Here is a 16638-nt window from a genome sequence, read left to right as displayed (position 1 = left end):
CAGTAGTAGAAATTATTTCTGATGAAGATAACTGGCATTTCACTTCCAAACATTTTCTGAGGAGTTTATGCAACTTTGCGGTGCCGCTCAATAGCATCAGGAAGACACCTACTATTATTATTCACATGCTGATTTTAAAAATTAATATATTCCAAATTCTACATGGACAAAATTGAAAGTTACCTTGTTCCAAAAACTTGCTTTTCAGCATAAAGTATCTGAATGCATAACTATTTAGTCATCATTAGTGAAGATACATAACAGTTAACATCTTTATGAATAGCGTGGATAGATGACATGTGGCTAACACAACCACATCCACACCAGCTCAGATGGTAAAGATCCAAAAGAACTAAGAACAAGTTAAAAGAATTAGCAAGCTCTTATACTCCGTGCACAACACCTATTGGAAGTCATACAGTACTACTTTAATTCAATAACTTAATTTGATACATAGCAATAAAAAAGCTAGTTCTGCAGGAGAAGAAATTTTAATCTAGTTTAGCAGGAAACACAGAACTGGTATATAGTTAACCATGTATTATGCTTTATATATAAAAGTGCACATTCGCACACGTTTTAAAAGTAGAAATAGGCCAACTTTAGAGAAACTAGGAGCAAACATTTCTCTGTGCAATCACTACTGGAATTCATCTTTGCCAAATTAGAGTTCTGGACTCTCCTCTATGATCTGTCAAAAGGACAATCATGTAACATTTCTGATCTCCACTTTGATTCTAAAATGGGGCTCTGATATTTTCTCTTCTCTTAACAAATCACACTTGATAACTCATTTGGTTCACAGGATTCACTTCAGTCAGTGAAAAAGACTCCCAGGCAAACAAGCCTGAAGCTGGAGAGAAATTTAATTGAAAAAGGAATCTTGTCCATTTTATCCATAATCCATGTGATGCTTTAAGTCTGAATTAATTCATGTCCATATAAGAATGCAAAAAGATGAGGAAAATTGGGAGGGTACTGTTAACTGAAACATTCATAAAACTGAATTTCATGTGGCAAATTCTACTCTACATGTGCAAAACTATGCTGTTTTTCAGAAAGAAATATCTGAAATCTTTTTGGAAATGGTTGGTTCCTAAGGAAAAATCCGTATCTAATTTAAGGTCCATGATCTGTATAATATTGTTACTAAACTAGTTAAAATCCTCTTATCAGCTAGTTTATTTTTCCTCCATTAAAGTATGCCTGGTTCTTTTTCATTCATAAATGCCCTCCACAAATCTACTCTCACATAGTGACCAGACACAAGAAATTTCAGTCTAACCAATTCAAAGAGAATAATCATCAAAGGAAGACAGAAACATCCTCTTGAGCCACTATCCAGATTTACCATAGCTATCCTTTCTGCTTTGCTTATGAAGAGCATACTATATTTGCCCGCTGTGTAGATGGATCAATTAAAGGCTCTCCGTTACTCCTTAAACAGAGATTATGAGTTTATAAAAATTGCTGTTAAGCATTTCTTGAACCTTTCAGCAACCTTCTAAAGATCTGCATCAGAATAGGAAGCAGAAGTCCAGATGTGACTGTATCACACATGTTGATGAAAAGGTATTTTCTCAGAATACAAAAATATGAGACATTTCTGCCAAGTCTCTGTCTCTTAGAGATGCTGCAGAAAATTGTTGCTGTTCTTCACTTCTAAACAGGCATCAGATCAAAACACAGCTATGCTTTGTTTGCCAAATACTGTCATACTGTATTTTCAGAGTAACAAACAAACCATTCCACACTGATTGAAGGTCACTTCAATGTGTCAAGCCGACACAAAACTACAATGGCAGGCATTTTTCAAGGATTTTTATTAGTAAGTTATTAGGCATTTAATCGGGAAGTATGAATAATGAAATAAGTTATATTTCATATCAGTTCAGAAGAATATAATAAGAAAATAAGAAATAATAAGGATATTATAAGAATAATATTTATATAATAATATAAATTTATTTTATATATTAATAAACAATTATATACTAAATTATATATAATATTATATTATAATATATAACATATTATATAATAAATATAATAAGAAAATAATAAATTCATGTAAAAAGTTCTGTGTCCAAACACTCTAGACTGCAGTTTACTTACTTCAGATTGTATTACTCTTATCAAGAAAAATAAATGCTGTAGTGTCTTGGCAATGATGCCGAATTGACGACATCTCTCCAAAAAGGAATCTAGAGAAGGATCTATTCTTCTCTGCAATTTGCTCCAGAAAAGTGTCAGTTCCCTGCAAAAAGTTGAAAATAAAACATAAGAACATTGCACATACACACACACAGTTTGTCTAGTCTACACACTTTAGTTCAGAGTTGGTGCCACAACAATTTAAGTGTTATTAAAAAACAGTGCACACTTCACTCAGGTCTCCATCTCAAAGAGATGCTTAAAGGAACTGTTATTGTGCCTTACTCCTAAACAAGAATCAGATCAAAACACAGTGTACCACCTGTTACTTAATGGGGAAAGACACTGGTAATGGGATTCACCTCACCTAATGCAGGCATCTACAGCTGCAAAGATTTCCTTTCTAGACAAGAAAAAAAAAACCCCACACTTGCAGAGCCTCAACATTTCACACAGAAATTTAAAATAGGTAAGATGAATCATAATGTAAGGTAGCCACTTCTCCCCCATTAGGCAAGTAGCTTAGATGTTGACACCTGCGTTCAAATGATGTAAACTGCCACTCAGTGCTTTAAAAGATACCTCTAAGAGAACACATGTTGTAAAGAGTTGCATAAGGGAAATATAAGTTGAGGGCTCTGTCTACTGTCTGAGCAGTTATGTGCTTTACTACTTGTACCATTTCAGCACAGAGCTGTTCTGTTAAGCTATTATAACCAAGGCAACACAGCCATTGAACAATGTAATCTGTCACCTTGTGTTGCTTTGCCATCACAATGAGTGCAACAGAAAAGCAGCAGTGATAGGATCTGCACCTTTTATATCACTTGGAAAAAAGTTCTTCTTCTGCTCTACTAATGGAACAAACTTCACCTTTGCTAACTTAACTACTCTGTGCATCAAATTATACATATAGATTTCTAGATGCATGGTCAGTCGTAGTCGCTGGAACCAAAAATCAAGAAAACACACCTAGACAAACTTTACACTTAACATTGGCAAGGTTTTTCCTTTGAATTATTGCAATCCTACTCTTGAATTGTAAGTCAAGCGAAAGGGAATAAGGCCTTGTCATGGATCTGACCTGGGATACCAGTAAATATTGTCCATTTTTGTGCAATAGGTATAACAGGTTTTTTTCCAGTTTTTGTTTGTTTGGAGGTTTTTTTGTTTGTTTTGTTTAAAGGCCTAGAAATGCAATTGACAGCCTTTCATCAGGAAGAGACAGCTGAGAAGCTAGATAGGCCTATAAGAAACTAATATACAAGCAGTATAATTCAAGGTTTTTAAATTTTAAATCCTAAATCAGAGCTAGAGAGGAAAAAAGGTAGACAGCCAGAATATGAGCAATTTTCTCTACTGCCCCTTAGTACCAAGAAGCGGAAAAAATGTACAATTTAACTGAGCATCAAGATGGCTAAAATGGAAGAATTGTCTGAAGGGAAGCTTACACAAGGAAGGCACAGAAAATATAGAGCTATATAACTAAAAATAAAAAATTAACTCTGCATCACCACAACAGAAACAAAACAAAACTTGAAAGAATTTACGAGGACATCAGCCATTTTGTATATCTATTCAGTACATTTATACAGTTGGGAGTTGGAATAATAGTGAGAAGGGCTTCACTCCGGATAATCCCTTATTCCTATGAGCTTTTGGCAAAGCAAAAAGTTTTCAGTGTTTGCCCTGTTCTCTTTCTCATCCCACCTCTTCTTTCTGCAAAGCTAAAGTACATTGTTGGAAGAGGTCCTCAAGGATAGTGATGTAGAAGTGTTCCTCAGACAATCTTCACACATATGGAAAGGCAAGAAAGGACAACTCTCAGTATTTGGGCAATATTCCATTTCAAAATTGATGTCAGGCAGTGCAGAGAACAGAAAGAACTCCACACATATCTAGTAATAGTTAGAAGTAAAACAAAACAAAACAAACTTAATAGCGTATCAGACCAGAAAGAAGTTTTTTGAAGTTGTGCTTAGCTACAGTTCATACTTAATGCCACTTGTGTTAATGCTAAAGATGACATTATTTTATTATTGATGAATTGCCTGACTCCTTGGAGACTAAGGCAATCAGCTTGCTCATAACTACTGCCCAGAGCAGCACTACTTTTTAGATAAAGTTCCAAAGATGGCAGCTAGTTACAGTCTTAAAAGTAGCATTACACATTATTTTATGATTATCAGCAACAATCATTGTAAAATCTTCCAATTTTGGTGAGGTATAACATATACAAACCTAAGTTTGCTTCATCTTCAGCTGTGAAATGAAGCTGCTCTCCAACAGCACTAATTCACATATGGGGTTTACTAATCTTCTCTTGGAGGAGCTAAGCTAATGAAATAGCTTAACCTCTCCAGATATGCAAGAATAATAAGAGGTTTGTGCTGGGTTGGAGAGTTAGCACTATGCCATCAGGCAGATGCTACACAGTGAAGACGGGAGGGAAGGGAGGTAGATTTTCCCTTTCTAAACTGAGAGTGATGTTACAGCTGAACAGATTTAACAGCTTACAACTTCCAGAAGCACCGTGTTGCACTTCTTTGCTGGTACTTGTCTGGCCAAATGGTAAACTAATCAAGTATTCATCTGTAGAAAGGTATACACAGTTTTGGCTGGGTTAGATGGACCAGTTAGATGTAGTGCTCACTAGAGGAGAGATGAGCCAAGAGCCCGAACAACAGACAAAGCAGACTGGTGCAGCTAGCACTACAATATGGCCAGAATTTATCTTCCGCTTTTTGGCAGTGGCAAATTGTTAGGACAGGCTCAAGTATGAGTATGGCACCAAAGCTCAGTCTTCATCCACTATATCAGACACTCATCCACACTAATATAGTCTCAAAAGAATCCTCACTTTCACCTGCTGTTCACAGCTGTCAAAAGGTCTTCCTTTGTCTAAACGAGAATACTTTCAATCTGGATCACTCATGCTGCTTCACTCTGACACTGCATAAAGCAAGATACGGAGCAGAATGGGAATAGGTGGCTGGCAGCAAGCAGGATTGCATTAGACAACACTGCTTGCTTACGGTGTCTATATAGGCCAGCCAGGGGCTAGCAGAAAATGTTTCATCAATGTACTGCTACTCTGAAAATCAAGGACGTGATCCAGAAAATTCTGCAGGAAACAATTTTATTTTAAGGATACTACAGATGAATGGAACATTTCCAAGTACATATGCTAGGGCTTGTCTGTTGAACCGAATCCATAATAGCACAAAGGGAAGCTGACCTGCAAATGACACCGTACTAGAAGGTCTCTGCTCTTCTTACTCCCTGCTCTCCTCAGAGATGTTTAGTAAATGTTTTAGCCACCACTCAGTTCTGGTCTATCAAATTACATAATGCACCAGAAGTACACTATGAAAACTGATCAAAGTTTGTATCATTTATTGACTTGAAACACCATTATGCCGGCTTATGATCAAATACCCACAACAAGAAGTTACATTTTATTATTAACAATCAAAAAGGTGTTAATGACATTGCTAGAAAAATTGTAAGTAGAGTCCAAATCAGTAGCATCGCAGAGGAAAAAAAAACCCTTTCAACTACAATCTGCTCTTTTTGAACCAGAAAGGACCTTCTTTGAAGCAAATTAAACAATTGCTGCCCCCTAAATCCAGCACTGGTCACAGGAAGGAATATGTCTCAGTTTACGTATTCAATTAAATTTAAGTATTTAAGTGTATATTTATGCTGTACTTAAGCCCATATAACGGCTAGCAAGCAATCACTAGCATGTGAATCCTCCACATGAGTTTTAGCTGTAGGATTAGGGTAAATACGCATATTGCGGCAAGTCTATCTTAACATTTCCTGTCATTCCAGCCAGCTCTGACATTTGTCACACTATTTACTAAAGCAAAGAAAGCAACATTACCGTATCTCTTTTCCAGGGTACTGATTTGAGTCAGTTCTGCAATGATTTCAGTGATCACCACAGTTTGTATGGAGCAGTGGCTGCCTCATTTTTATGAGCCATAATATCCACTACATCTGTAATGTGTAATCTCACACCTCATCAATTAAGATGGCTGATCTGACAAAAATAATTCTCCAAATTAAAAGTTTTATGTTGTATCAGCCAATTGACTTCATCTACCTTGTGGCTAAATAATCACTAGATCTGCATCTGCCACAAGGAAAGTAGGGTGAAGGTCAATAAAAAAAGGCAACTCCATCAAACAGCAGTTCACCATTAGACCAGCAAGGCATCCTTATTTTCAAGCAACAGTACTTTTTAAACAGAATTAGAGGTACAGGCTCAAAGTGAGAAAGAAATCTGATGGTCAAGAAGTATTACACCAGTTTCACAAGAGAGGAGTCTTGTCAGAAGGTGAACTTCTTCAATCTGGACTCCATCATCCTGGAAGCTTTGCTCTTCAGTGGGCACAGACCACATTGGTTGTGCGCAATTCTGTTGTACAAGGAGTGCTATGTATGGTAGTAGAATTTGAATTTATATACCTATACAATTTCAGTGTTAGAGGGAAGACTTCATTCTCCTGTCTTGTCCATGGGGGAAGGCAGCTGGAACTTGAGGAGTTTATCCAGACAGCAGCAGAGGGGGCAACTGTCACATGCGTGGACATAGCGGCACAGTCTGAACCTGCACCTTTCATTTGAACAACCACTAACAACAGTGTAGCCATAATGACAGACTTCAGCATGAGTGACACAAACCTGCTAACACCTTCTGTAAGTAGGAACGTACTTGTATTGCTAGACTGTGCTAACATTTTTACCTTCAAGCCTCCACTGCTTGTCACCTAGGCTAGCTAATTTTAAAGCTGATGTGGAAGTACCTACTCATGTTACAGCTGCACCATGTTTTGAGTAGACTTAGCCTTGGGTAGATCGCATCATGGGCCAGACTGGTGTGAAGATGAGAAATGTACAGCTCTAATTGATCTCTCCTGACTCAGGACAAAATGTAGGTTAGACAGAGTTACAAGACCTGAAAGTTTCATTCAAATTCTAAGTAGTTTAAGTTCAGACTTCCTACTGCAAGCAAAAAAAAAAAATAAAAAAAAATCTACCAACACAGTCACAAAAAGAGAGATGTAGTATTTATGGTTACAGAATAACATCACTGAAGTCTGTTCTCCAGTCCCAATAGTTTAAAAGTCTCAGCTACACATGAAGTCCAACTTTCTTCATTTGCACACTAGGGATACAGCTTTTAGATAGAACTGCTTAACAAGTCTCCTTGGAGAACAGTAAATTATTTATTTCACCTTGAAAAAATGTTAGTTGTTGTTAATTTGTTCTGGTTTTTCTTTAAAAAGAGATCATGTGACAGACTTCAGCCTCATATCTCTTTGGACATGGCTCTAATCTAATCTCAGATGATACATTTTGGTAATGAAAAACAGTCAGCCCCTAGAACTTCCAAGTGTGGTGGATTCTCCCCTCTTGAGCCTTCCACAAATTCACTTCTTTCTACAAGGTATGATTTTGCTCAAAAAGACACTTCTGGCCTGAAACAGAAGTAGTAAATACTTCTGGCCTTTTTGTAGAGATGATTGGACCAGGCTAAACTATCAATCATCCTGCTGACACTTAAGTGCTATGAAAACTTTTCTTAACAGCTTTAAAATGTGGAGTGAGTAAATGAACAATGCCACAGCTGACCAAATCCAAATCCCCAGTATATACTTGAGATGTCTGGTAATGTGAAGCTTTATCCAGAACGGCATTTAAACAGGAGAAAACCACACATTTAGCCGTGCCTTGAAAGCAAAAACTACAAACTCATTTTGTAAGGGGCAGAAATCAGCTTCCCTGCTTTAGCTCTACCAGTTTGCCACAGCTGAAACAGGGATGCAGAAAGTTTTGTTATCTCCAGCCTGTTAAGAGGGCAGAGCAGTTTTATAGTCACAATCTTATTACTACAATTCTCAGAGTTATAAAAATTACAAAAATATAAAAAGACTTTTGGGGGGGAGGGGTGGTGAAAGTTAAAAGGGTGCTGCCTCTGCACATTCCCACTACTTACATCTATGTGGAAGAAGTGAAAAAAGGCATCAAACGCTCATGGGTCTAAGTATTCAAGAGGGAAGAGCTGAATTACAACATACTTTGTGGAAAGACAAGGCTTAGGGGTTTAATAACAACCCAGACAGCACTGATCCAGCACTACTTAGAGAGCTACTAAATTGCTGAAGCATTACTATTAATGCCGACAATGAGTACTGTTTAATTTTAAATGATTTAAACATTACTTTTGTCTAACTGCTCTATTACTGTAGCAAGATGAGTCCTTATTTATTTTGTCACACGTTGTCTAGAAAGTACTTCAGTCTGATGTACTTCTCAAGTTAAAAAGATATATCCACTTTCACTACATGGTTTTGTTCTCTATTAGTTCAACTGTTTTGCATTGAAGCCAGTGAGGAAAAGTTAGGAGTAATACTTAGTACTTACCAAGAGCAATACACATTTGCTGTTTGAAGCTGATGAGTAAGGTATGTTGTACAAAGAATAAATGCAGTGTTTTCTTGTCCCTCAGATTCCAGATTACATATGATGTCCAGTACTTCTTTGCAGTCCACTTTTGCAATCTTAAAGAAAAAAAAAAGAAAATTAAAAGAAAAGACACTTTATTCTCAGCATGCTTACAAAAGAAATGTGTGTTTCCTGTATCAAAGGAAATGGTCTCACAAACACAAGAACAAAACACTATGTTTCCTTTTAACACCCAGAGTTCATACCACACCTTTCAGCTACAGAATAGCATAAGAAGTTCACATATGTTAGTTCTGTTCCCTTCTCAGTATTAGTTTCCTTTAGAACCATCTTCCATTTTGGACAGCTTAGCAAAATACTTATATACAGGCAACAGCCTATCTAAAACTTCCCATTCCTTCTCTGCACTTGCAGGCATATCTGTCTTCCTTTTAAAAACTAAAACCCAGGTCCAAAAAGGTCAAAAGATGTGAAAAAGACAGTCTCTTGTTCTCTTTGTCCCTAAGTGCTGATTCTGAACAATCACACTCCAAAGCACAATGTTAAAAATAGAAGTGTTTAGAGGGGAGATAAATCCCAGGGAAGTTCTGGAAAGCCTACTTAAAGGTAGTACCCATCCGTGAATCAAAACAGAGCATTAGCTTAGTTATAAGCCAAGTATTTTAGATCATGAACAATAATCATGAAGTGCTTTTACTATTAAGACAACACTATTTTTAAGATGTTTTCCCCCACCAGATTTATTCCACTTCACAGAATAGTCTATACTCAAGCAACATCTACTGTAATCTGCAGCTGCTGCTACAAGCAATTCAAACCTCTTGTTAATAATGAAAAATGATGAGATAGAAAGAACAAAAGTAAGTTAAAATACACCAAACTATTTTTCACAGTAATCTAATTCAGCAGGAAGAGCAAAAGCAGGTATATTACTCCAGTTTTCCATACAGGCTTGACATTGGAGTTCATTGAGCGATTTCAACATTTTCTAAGGTCCACTGACTTTTGGTGTTCAATTGGAGACCCATGATTGACCTTTTTGCAGCAGACATTTTTTGAGCAATTCACAATCTGGAGGTGCTTGCAGATGTGTCAGTTTTGCATTTGAAATAGTAAGATGTAGCAGATTATTTTGGTTGGGGGCTTTTGACACTGACTTACCTCTGGCAAGAGAGAAACCTCAAGAACTGATTTAAGTGACAATGCTTTCCTAAGAGGACATATATCACTACTCCTTTCGCGTCAGGACTTACAATAAGCACTTACAATATCTGCAAATCAAGTGTCACCTCCATCAGGGTGGGGAAGATGGAAAAGCAAGCCTATACCAATGACCACAAGAAAGAATTTTGAAGGTGTTCATCACTGCACAAGAGAACACGGCTGTTCTAGATTACAGATTAAAAAAAAAAAAAAATACTGCTGCATACTATCTCCTTCCAACATCTTTTGCCAGCAGTACCTTTCTTATGTTCTCATCTACCTTCAGTACGTACAGGCACACAGGCTTTCAGCTTGTGTGGGAAGTCTAGTTGAATATACACCTCTGGTCGTTGGGAAACTCCAGTCTTCTCACACCACCTTCTTCCACCTCTCTCTACTCAGTTATTCTTATTTTTTATAGATCTTCCATCAGCACATTTTATAAATCAAATTAAGAAAACAAAGCTAAGTGACCCAAGCTTTTGTCTTTGATAATTTCCACAATTATACACTGCCACCTCCTCAATACTGCAGCAAACAGCTTCAATAATAGAAGAGGCTCCCTGCAGTGGTTTGATAGAGGCCTCATCTTCTAGGTCTTGTTTTTTAGAAAAACAAAAATTATCAGTGCATGTAAATATGGAATGTGTTTCCTCCACACATCTGAGGATGACATGGCAGTCTGATCTACTTGGCCAAGCATTACTTGACAGAAACCGTGCTCAGTTTCCCAGTTCCATTAAAGGAACAATCACTAAACAACACTATCACTGTTTTAAGAAATACAGACTTAAAACCTACTTACTAGGTTTTCTTAGGCTACAGAATGATAAACCCCACATTTTCAATAGTTATCAGTTACTCCTCACACTGTAACAAAACCTGGAACTTCTGCCGTGTGCTGGACCAGCAGGAACAGGACAAACATCAGCTCCAGCAACAGGTACGTCTGGGGCATTTGGAGCAGACTTCGGTCACACAGCATGTTGAATTTGCTCTCCTCCTCACATAGAAATTTGATTATTTTTGGCCAAACTCACTCATATTCAGGACATTAACTACTGAGTAAGCAACAAGGCAATTTGTTTTCAAGTCTTGTTTATTCCAAACTTTGTCAATGATCTATCTCATTTCAGACCTTGGTTGGGGTTTTGTTGTTGTTTGCGTTTTTTTGATTGGTTGGGTTTTTTTAACATATTTAAGACAAAGAGTCCAAATGCACAGCTTGAAATCATCCAACAATATCCAGTCAGTCACTTAAGTGATAAACAGACACTTAATAAATGAAAAGATCTTTACTAACCCTGGAATGCTGACCAATGCTTCTGTTACTCTGTTAGAAACCCAGTAAGACCAGCAACTGAATGAAAGTTCAGAGACTACAGAATGAACAGTACTAAGACATTTTAAATTAGAATTGTTGAAAAATGCTGTCAGCCTCCCCAGGTTCCATTAACAAGAAGGATACTAGTTTACTCCTCAAAGTTATTCCATGGAACATACAACCATTTAAGATTTATCTTGTCTGACTTCCATGTCATTTTAGTTTGAAGAAAAAGTTTTAACACTACAAGGATATTTAATTTCTTATGTCATCATAAAAATTTCCTAGTACTAACCTAAGCCTTCTACCAGTTTTTTAGTAGGACTTCACGTTAACGTTCCTTAAAAAAAGGGACACCCAACCTGCTTATCTAGGGAGACTTATGCTCCTTTCAGGAACTAGAGATACACCATGAACTGACTAAAACCAATTCAGTTTCAGCTCAGAGACCGTAAATTCCCCCTAGCTGAGTTGGGACAACATAGTCTTGAGTCTATAAATGCAGGCTACCCTTTTGCAGCATATTACCTTATTTACATTAAATAATGATGCTTACAGCTGCAAGAATTTGGGAGCTGCTGCCTCAAAGTTTAATAAAAGAATATGTTTTATATCAAAAGCATTTCATTAAGCATAGACAGTTTGCAGGGCAAGGAAGACTTAGGTTAAGTTTTTGTAATCTTCCAATCAAATTGGAAATTACTGAGGGAAGAGAACGCTTGGTTTTACTTGACAATGGAAACAACACAGTAAGTAAGACTATTTTGTCAAGCAAATGCCTGATAAGTAACTATCCTTCCCCAGTGTTTTAACAAGCTTCATTGTCTTTCCCTCTTGCTCTTTTAAGCATACAACCCAAGAACAATTCCGTATTTTGTAGGCAGTGGCTGGAGAGGACTTCCTAAAGGTGGCTGTTCTTAAGCTTGCCGGTTGAATTTTTTATGGGATAATGGGTATTTGTTTAATTTCAAACTTCAAGTGCTTTCCTCTCAGATTTTTGGATGATCTTTCTGAAAGAAAGTCCAGACTAAAAAAAAACACCCTACTTTGATGATAAGAGATGGCTATAGGGAGCTCAAATACAACGAAGCAAACAATCACACTGATGTTCTATAGAGGTGACCAGTTACAACTGAAACAATCAAACTGGCTTTAATTTTAACTGTTTGTTTCATTTGAAAACCCTGTTTCATTGCTACACATGGCTGGCACTTGCCTTGCACAGAATGCCATCTTAGACTATGGAACATTTGGGGCTTTGTGCTTTTTGCAATAGTAAAGGGTGTTATTAACTACTTGTCAAATATTGTGCAGGAGAACCTCTTTAATTACCATCTTAATTGGTTCAATAAAATTGGCAAATTCAAGCCAACCAATGGAATCAGTAAGCCAGACAGCAATTCTTAGTTCTGTTACCTTCTGTTTCTCACAGAGCAGTGTGAGATTCTTGTGAACCAATAACTACATAGTCATATTATTTGTTACATGTGTGCCTTAGTATCAATTCAAGGTACCAGAAGGTACCAGAAATGCAAGAGACAACTTTATATATAGTGTATATATATTCAGAGTAATAACCATATATACATATATACACACATACATATACACAGACATGTACATCAAAAGCATGTACATGTATGTATATATATGTATGTACATACATACACACATGTATATATGTATATTATTGCCTATAGATATAGATAGAAGTAGTTCACCTGCGTCAACTTTAGGAGCTCAGCAATTTAACTTCCAAGCTTGACCTAGCCATTCCAATCACTTCCAGTTCCTGGAAGGGGATGACCATACATTGTCTAATCTTCCAAAACAATTTCTTTCTCTCCAATCCTCCCCCCAAGCTATCTTCACTCATATTCACCCCTTTTGTAATTACTTCTACTTTCTTAGCTAAGCCCTGTTCCTCCATCTACCCCATCCTACTCTGAACTTCAAATTTTACTTAACCCTTGTCTCTTTTATTACACTTAATTCCCTCTTCTACCTGCTGGTTTTTTGATCATGTTCACCAACAACTTCCATTCTTTGAGCTGTTCATCTTTCCTCTTTTTTCCATCTCTTTTCCATCTCTTTTCTCCACTTCTCATTAGACCCGATAACTTTCTACCTGAGGAAGATGATAGGTAACATGAAGATCTAAGACAATTCTCACCTTCTGAAAACAAAGGTGGAAACAAAAGTGTTTTAAAATTCTCAGATTTCAACAATTCTGTAAAGACTGCCAACTACACAATACCTGTGACCAAGCATGCAAAGAAACATTACATGCAAATCCTCATATTGCTAATTATTTATGTCAACTATCTGGCAGTGTAACACCACTGACTTTACACTTTTCACAGTGATGGCTACAGGTCCAGTTTAGTCAAAAAACCATATTGTTTTAAGATACTGCTTTAATGCTTAATGGCTTCCTTTTCCCATAAAAGGTTTAACTAAGTGATTACCATAATCTGACTCAATTCATCAATCTGTGTTCTAGCTTTTATACTTAACTAGCAAGTAAAGACTTTTCTGAGTACTTAGGTAAAACAGTTACAGCTACACTTCACAACTCTTAAGTGAAACTGAACACAATTTAATGTGATTTCTATACCATTCATCATTAGTAGCCAATCCAATCAAAGAACACCTTGCAAGTTACCCATATATCCCCAACGCCTGCAGTACGCAGATCATGTCTGTGGTGAGCTTTAAATGCACTCATTGCTCCTACAGTACAGCAAACTGAGGGGAATCTGGCTCAAAGTGAAGAGACTATCTAAGAGTACACCTAGCCTATTTTTTAAAAGAAATATTTCAAAAGGAAAGCTTTTAAAACAGTTTACATGTATAACAAGAACACTCCAAACAAGTCTGTCACTTGCTCAGGAAGTGCAGATATCAGAGTTGCAATAATATTTTTTTTTTAATATGTGAAGCTTCCACCAGTTTCACAGAGACTTACTCAAAATGTTCAAGTCTCACACTAAAAACTACACCAAACCCATGTAACTAACAAGAACAGCGAGACTGATAGAATAACAGATGTGAGAGATCAGAGGCAACGGAGGCAAGAGTTGTATTACTGCTATTATGACTGCAATGTGTTAACACAAATCATTCTCTTACAGTAACAGTAAAGACTAACTGCTAAAACATGTTTAGGGTTCTGGAGCAATAACCCTAAACAGGTTTTTGTTTGTTTTGTGTTTAGGTTGTTTTGGTTTGTTTTTTTTTTTTTTTAAACCTTTGCTTTCCTATGTCAGAACAACTGGAAGAGAAGTAACCACTCTAGTACTAGTACTTGAGTCAGAAAAGACAGCTTTCCAATTATATTTTGCTTACAAAGGGAAGTGAAGTTACAAACTTTGCTTTAAGCTTTCAAACACAGCTAACCTAACAGATAAAAACATACTTATCTACACCAGCAGTTCATACATATGTTCTTCCCTGCTGAGGTCTGCAATAGATCATTCTTCTTTTGGAACTCTGCTGTAACAGTTTCACTCTTCAGCTTCAGTTCTTAGCATTGCAGAAATAAATTCTAAAATGCTTGATAAATACACATTAAAAAGGGACTATGGATTACTAACCTCCTTAATGGAGTCTTCATTAGGCAGCATAGAACACACACATGTGATGTAGGCTTGGCGAAAAGATGAAACATTTGCAATTTCTGGAGAATCTGCACACAATTTTGACAAGAAAGTTGCTTGTGGGATGCAGTTTGACTTCATCAAATGTTTTATTCGCATCTGCAGAAAGGAAGGCCCTTCTCGTGTAATCAATTTATTAGCTAGGAAAAGAAAAAAGCCTTTGAGAATACACCAATTTACAGCTAACAACTGAAATTGTCTCACTGCATTCACACTTCATTTTATTACAAACTTGTATAAGTATGGTCAGCTTTCTTAGGAAACTCTAGGTGTGATAAAAAGTGACAGCAATAAAGGGAATATTTTCTTCCAAATTCAGATCAACTGTGGAGGGAGAGAATGCTGGGCTATAGAAAACAGACACCACCCCCAACCAAAAGATAGCATCCATTAAGGCAGGAAGGCATCCACAGCAGTGGCTAAAGGACACTAATCAGACCATATAGTATTTTGAACAATATACCAGTAGTTTAGCTGAGATTCAAAAGTCTTCAACTTCTAATTGTACCTTCATATTCCAAAGAACCAAAAATATTTCAAATGAATCATTTTTCAACTGGAGATTTTTCCACCCAAGTTGTTACAAACCCCACATAATGACAAAATATACAAAATCAAACTGAGGGTGAAAATGTTATCTTTGCACTACTTTGGAAGAATTGTGTTTAAGACATGTTAGACTTACACTCTAGATCAACCAAATACATCTAATCATTGTAAGACTTGATGAACTAATTCAATACTAAAAATGTAATTATTATTATTATTATTATTACAAAAATATTATTTTTGTAATTAGTTAGCAAGATTTACTTAATCTGATCAAAAAAACCTCACAGATTTAGTATGATTCTCTTTCCAGGTACTCATGATAAAATATCTTGAGTTGGTAGGGATCCATAAGGACCATTGAGTCCAACTCCCTGCTCCTCGCAGGACTACCTAACACTAAACCATATAACTAAGAGTGCTGTCCAGATGCTCCTTGAACTGACGGACTTGGTGCCATGACCACTTCCCTGGGGACCCTGATCCAGGGGCCAACCATCCTCTCAGTGAAGAACCTTTTCCTGATGTCCAATTCTGAACTTCCACTGATGCACCTTCATTCCATTCCCTCATGTTCTATCACTGGTCACCAGAGAGAGATCAGCACCTTCCCCTCTGCTGCCCTCCCTTGAGGAAGGTGGAGGCTGTGATGAGGTCATCACTCCTCAGCCGCCTTCTCCAAGCTGAACAAACCACAGGACCCCAGCCGCTCCTCATAAGTCTCAAAGCCTTTCACCATCTTGGTTGCCCTCCTCTGGACACACACTAATAGTTTCATGCCCTTCTTCTATTGAGGCCTCCAGAACTGCACCTCAAGCTGGGGCTGCAAGATGGGACAATTACCTCCCTTGACTATGCTGTGCTTGATGCACCCCAGGACACAGTTGGCCCTTTTGGCTGCCAGGGCACACTGACTCATTTCAACTTGGCATCACCCCAAACCCCTAGATCTCTGTCTGCAGAACTGCTCTCCAGCCTCTTGTCCCTGAATTTGTATGTATAACCAGGTTTACCCTGTTCCAGATGGAGAATCCAGTACTTGCTTTTGTTAAATTTCATGTGGCTAGTGACTGCCAATCTCTCTAGTCTACCGAGACCCCTCTGTAAAGCCTCTCTACACTTGAGGGAGTTCACAGCTCCTCCTAATGTAGTATCATCAGCAAACTTAATGTACATTTGACTCCTGCACCCACATCATTTATAAAAACATTTAAAGAGCACTAGCCCTAAAATTGAGCCCTTGGGAACCCCACTGGTGACTGGTCATCAGCC

General features: G+C 37.4%; 1 protein-coding gene across 2 annotated transcripts in view; it reads right to left on the bottom strand.

Annotated features, from left to right (window-relative positions):
• The window catches only part of RLF (RLF zinc finger), a 53809-nt gene that overhangs the window by 6114 nt on the left and 31057 nt on the right, over positions 1-16638 (bottom strand). For both annotated transcript variants that reach the window (XM_075774226.1, XM_075774227.1), the window contains 3 exons: positions 14755-14957; positions 8590-8726; positions 2116-2257 (listed from right to left, as the gene is read on the bottom strand). In XM_075774226.1, coding sequence (XP_075630341.1) covers positions 2116-2257; positions 8590-8726; positions 14755-14957 — 482 coding nt within the window. The remainder of the gene's footprint in view (positions 1-2115; positions 2258-8589; positions 8727-14754; positions 14958-16638) is intronic.

Source organism: Balearica regulorum, chromosome 22, assembly GCF_011004875.1.
Source record: "Balearica regulorum gibbericeps isolate bBalReg1 chromosome 22, bBalReg1.pri, whole genome shotgun sequence".
NCBI lineage: Eukaryota > Metazoa > Chordata > Aves > Gruiformes > Gruidae > Balearica > Balearica regulorum.
The sequence above is the reverse complement of the archived record's forward strand: the minus strand, read 5'-3'. Positions and strand labels throughout refer to the sequence as shown.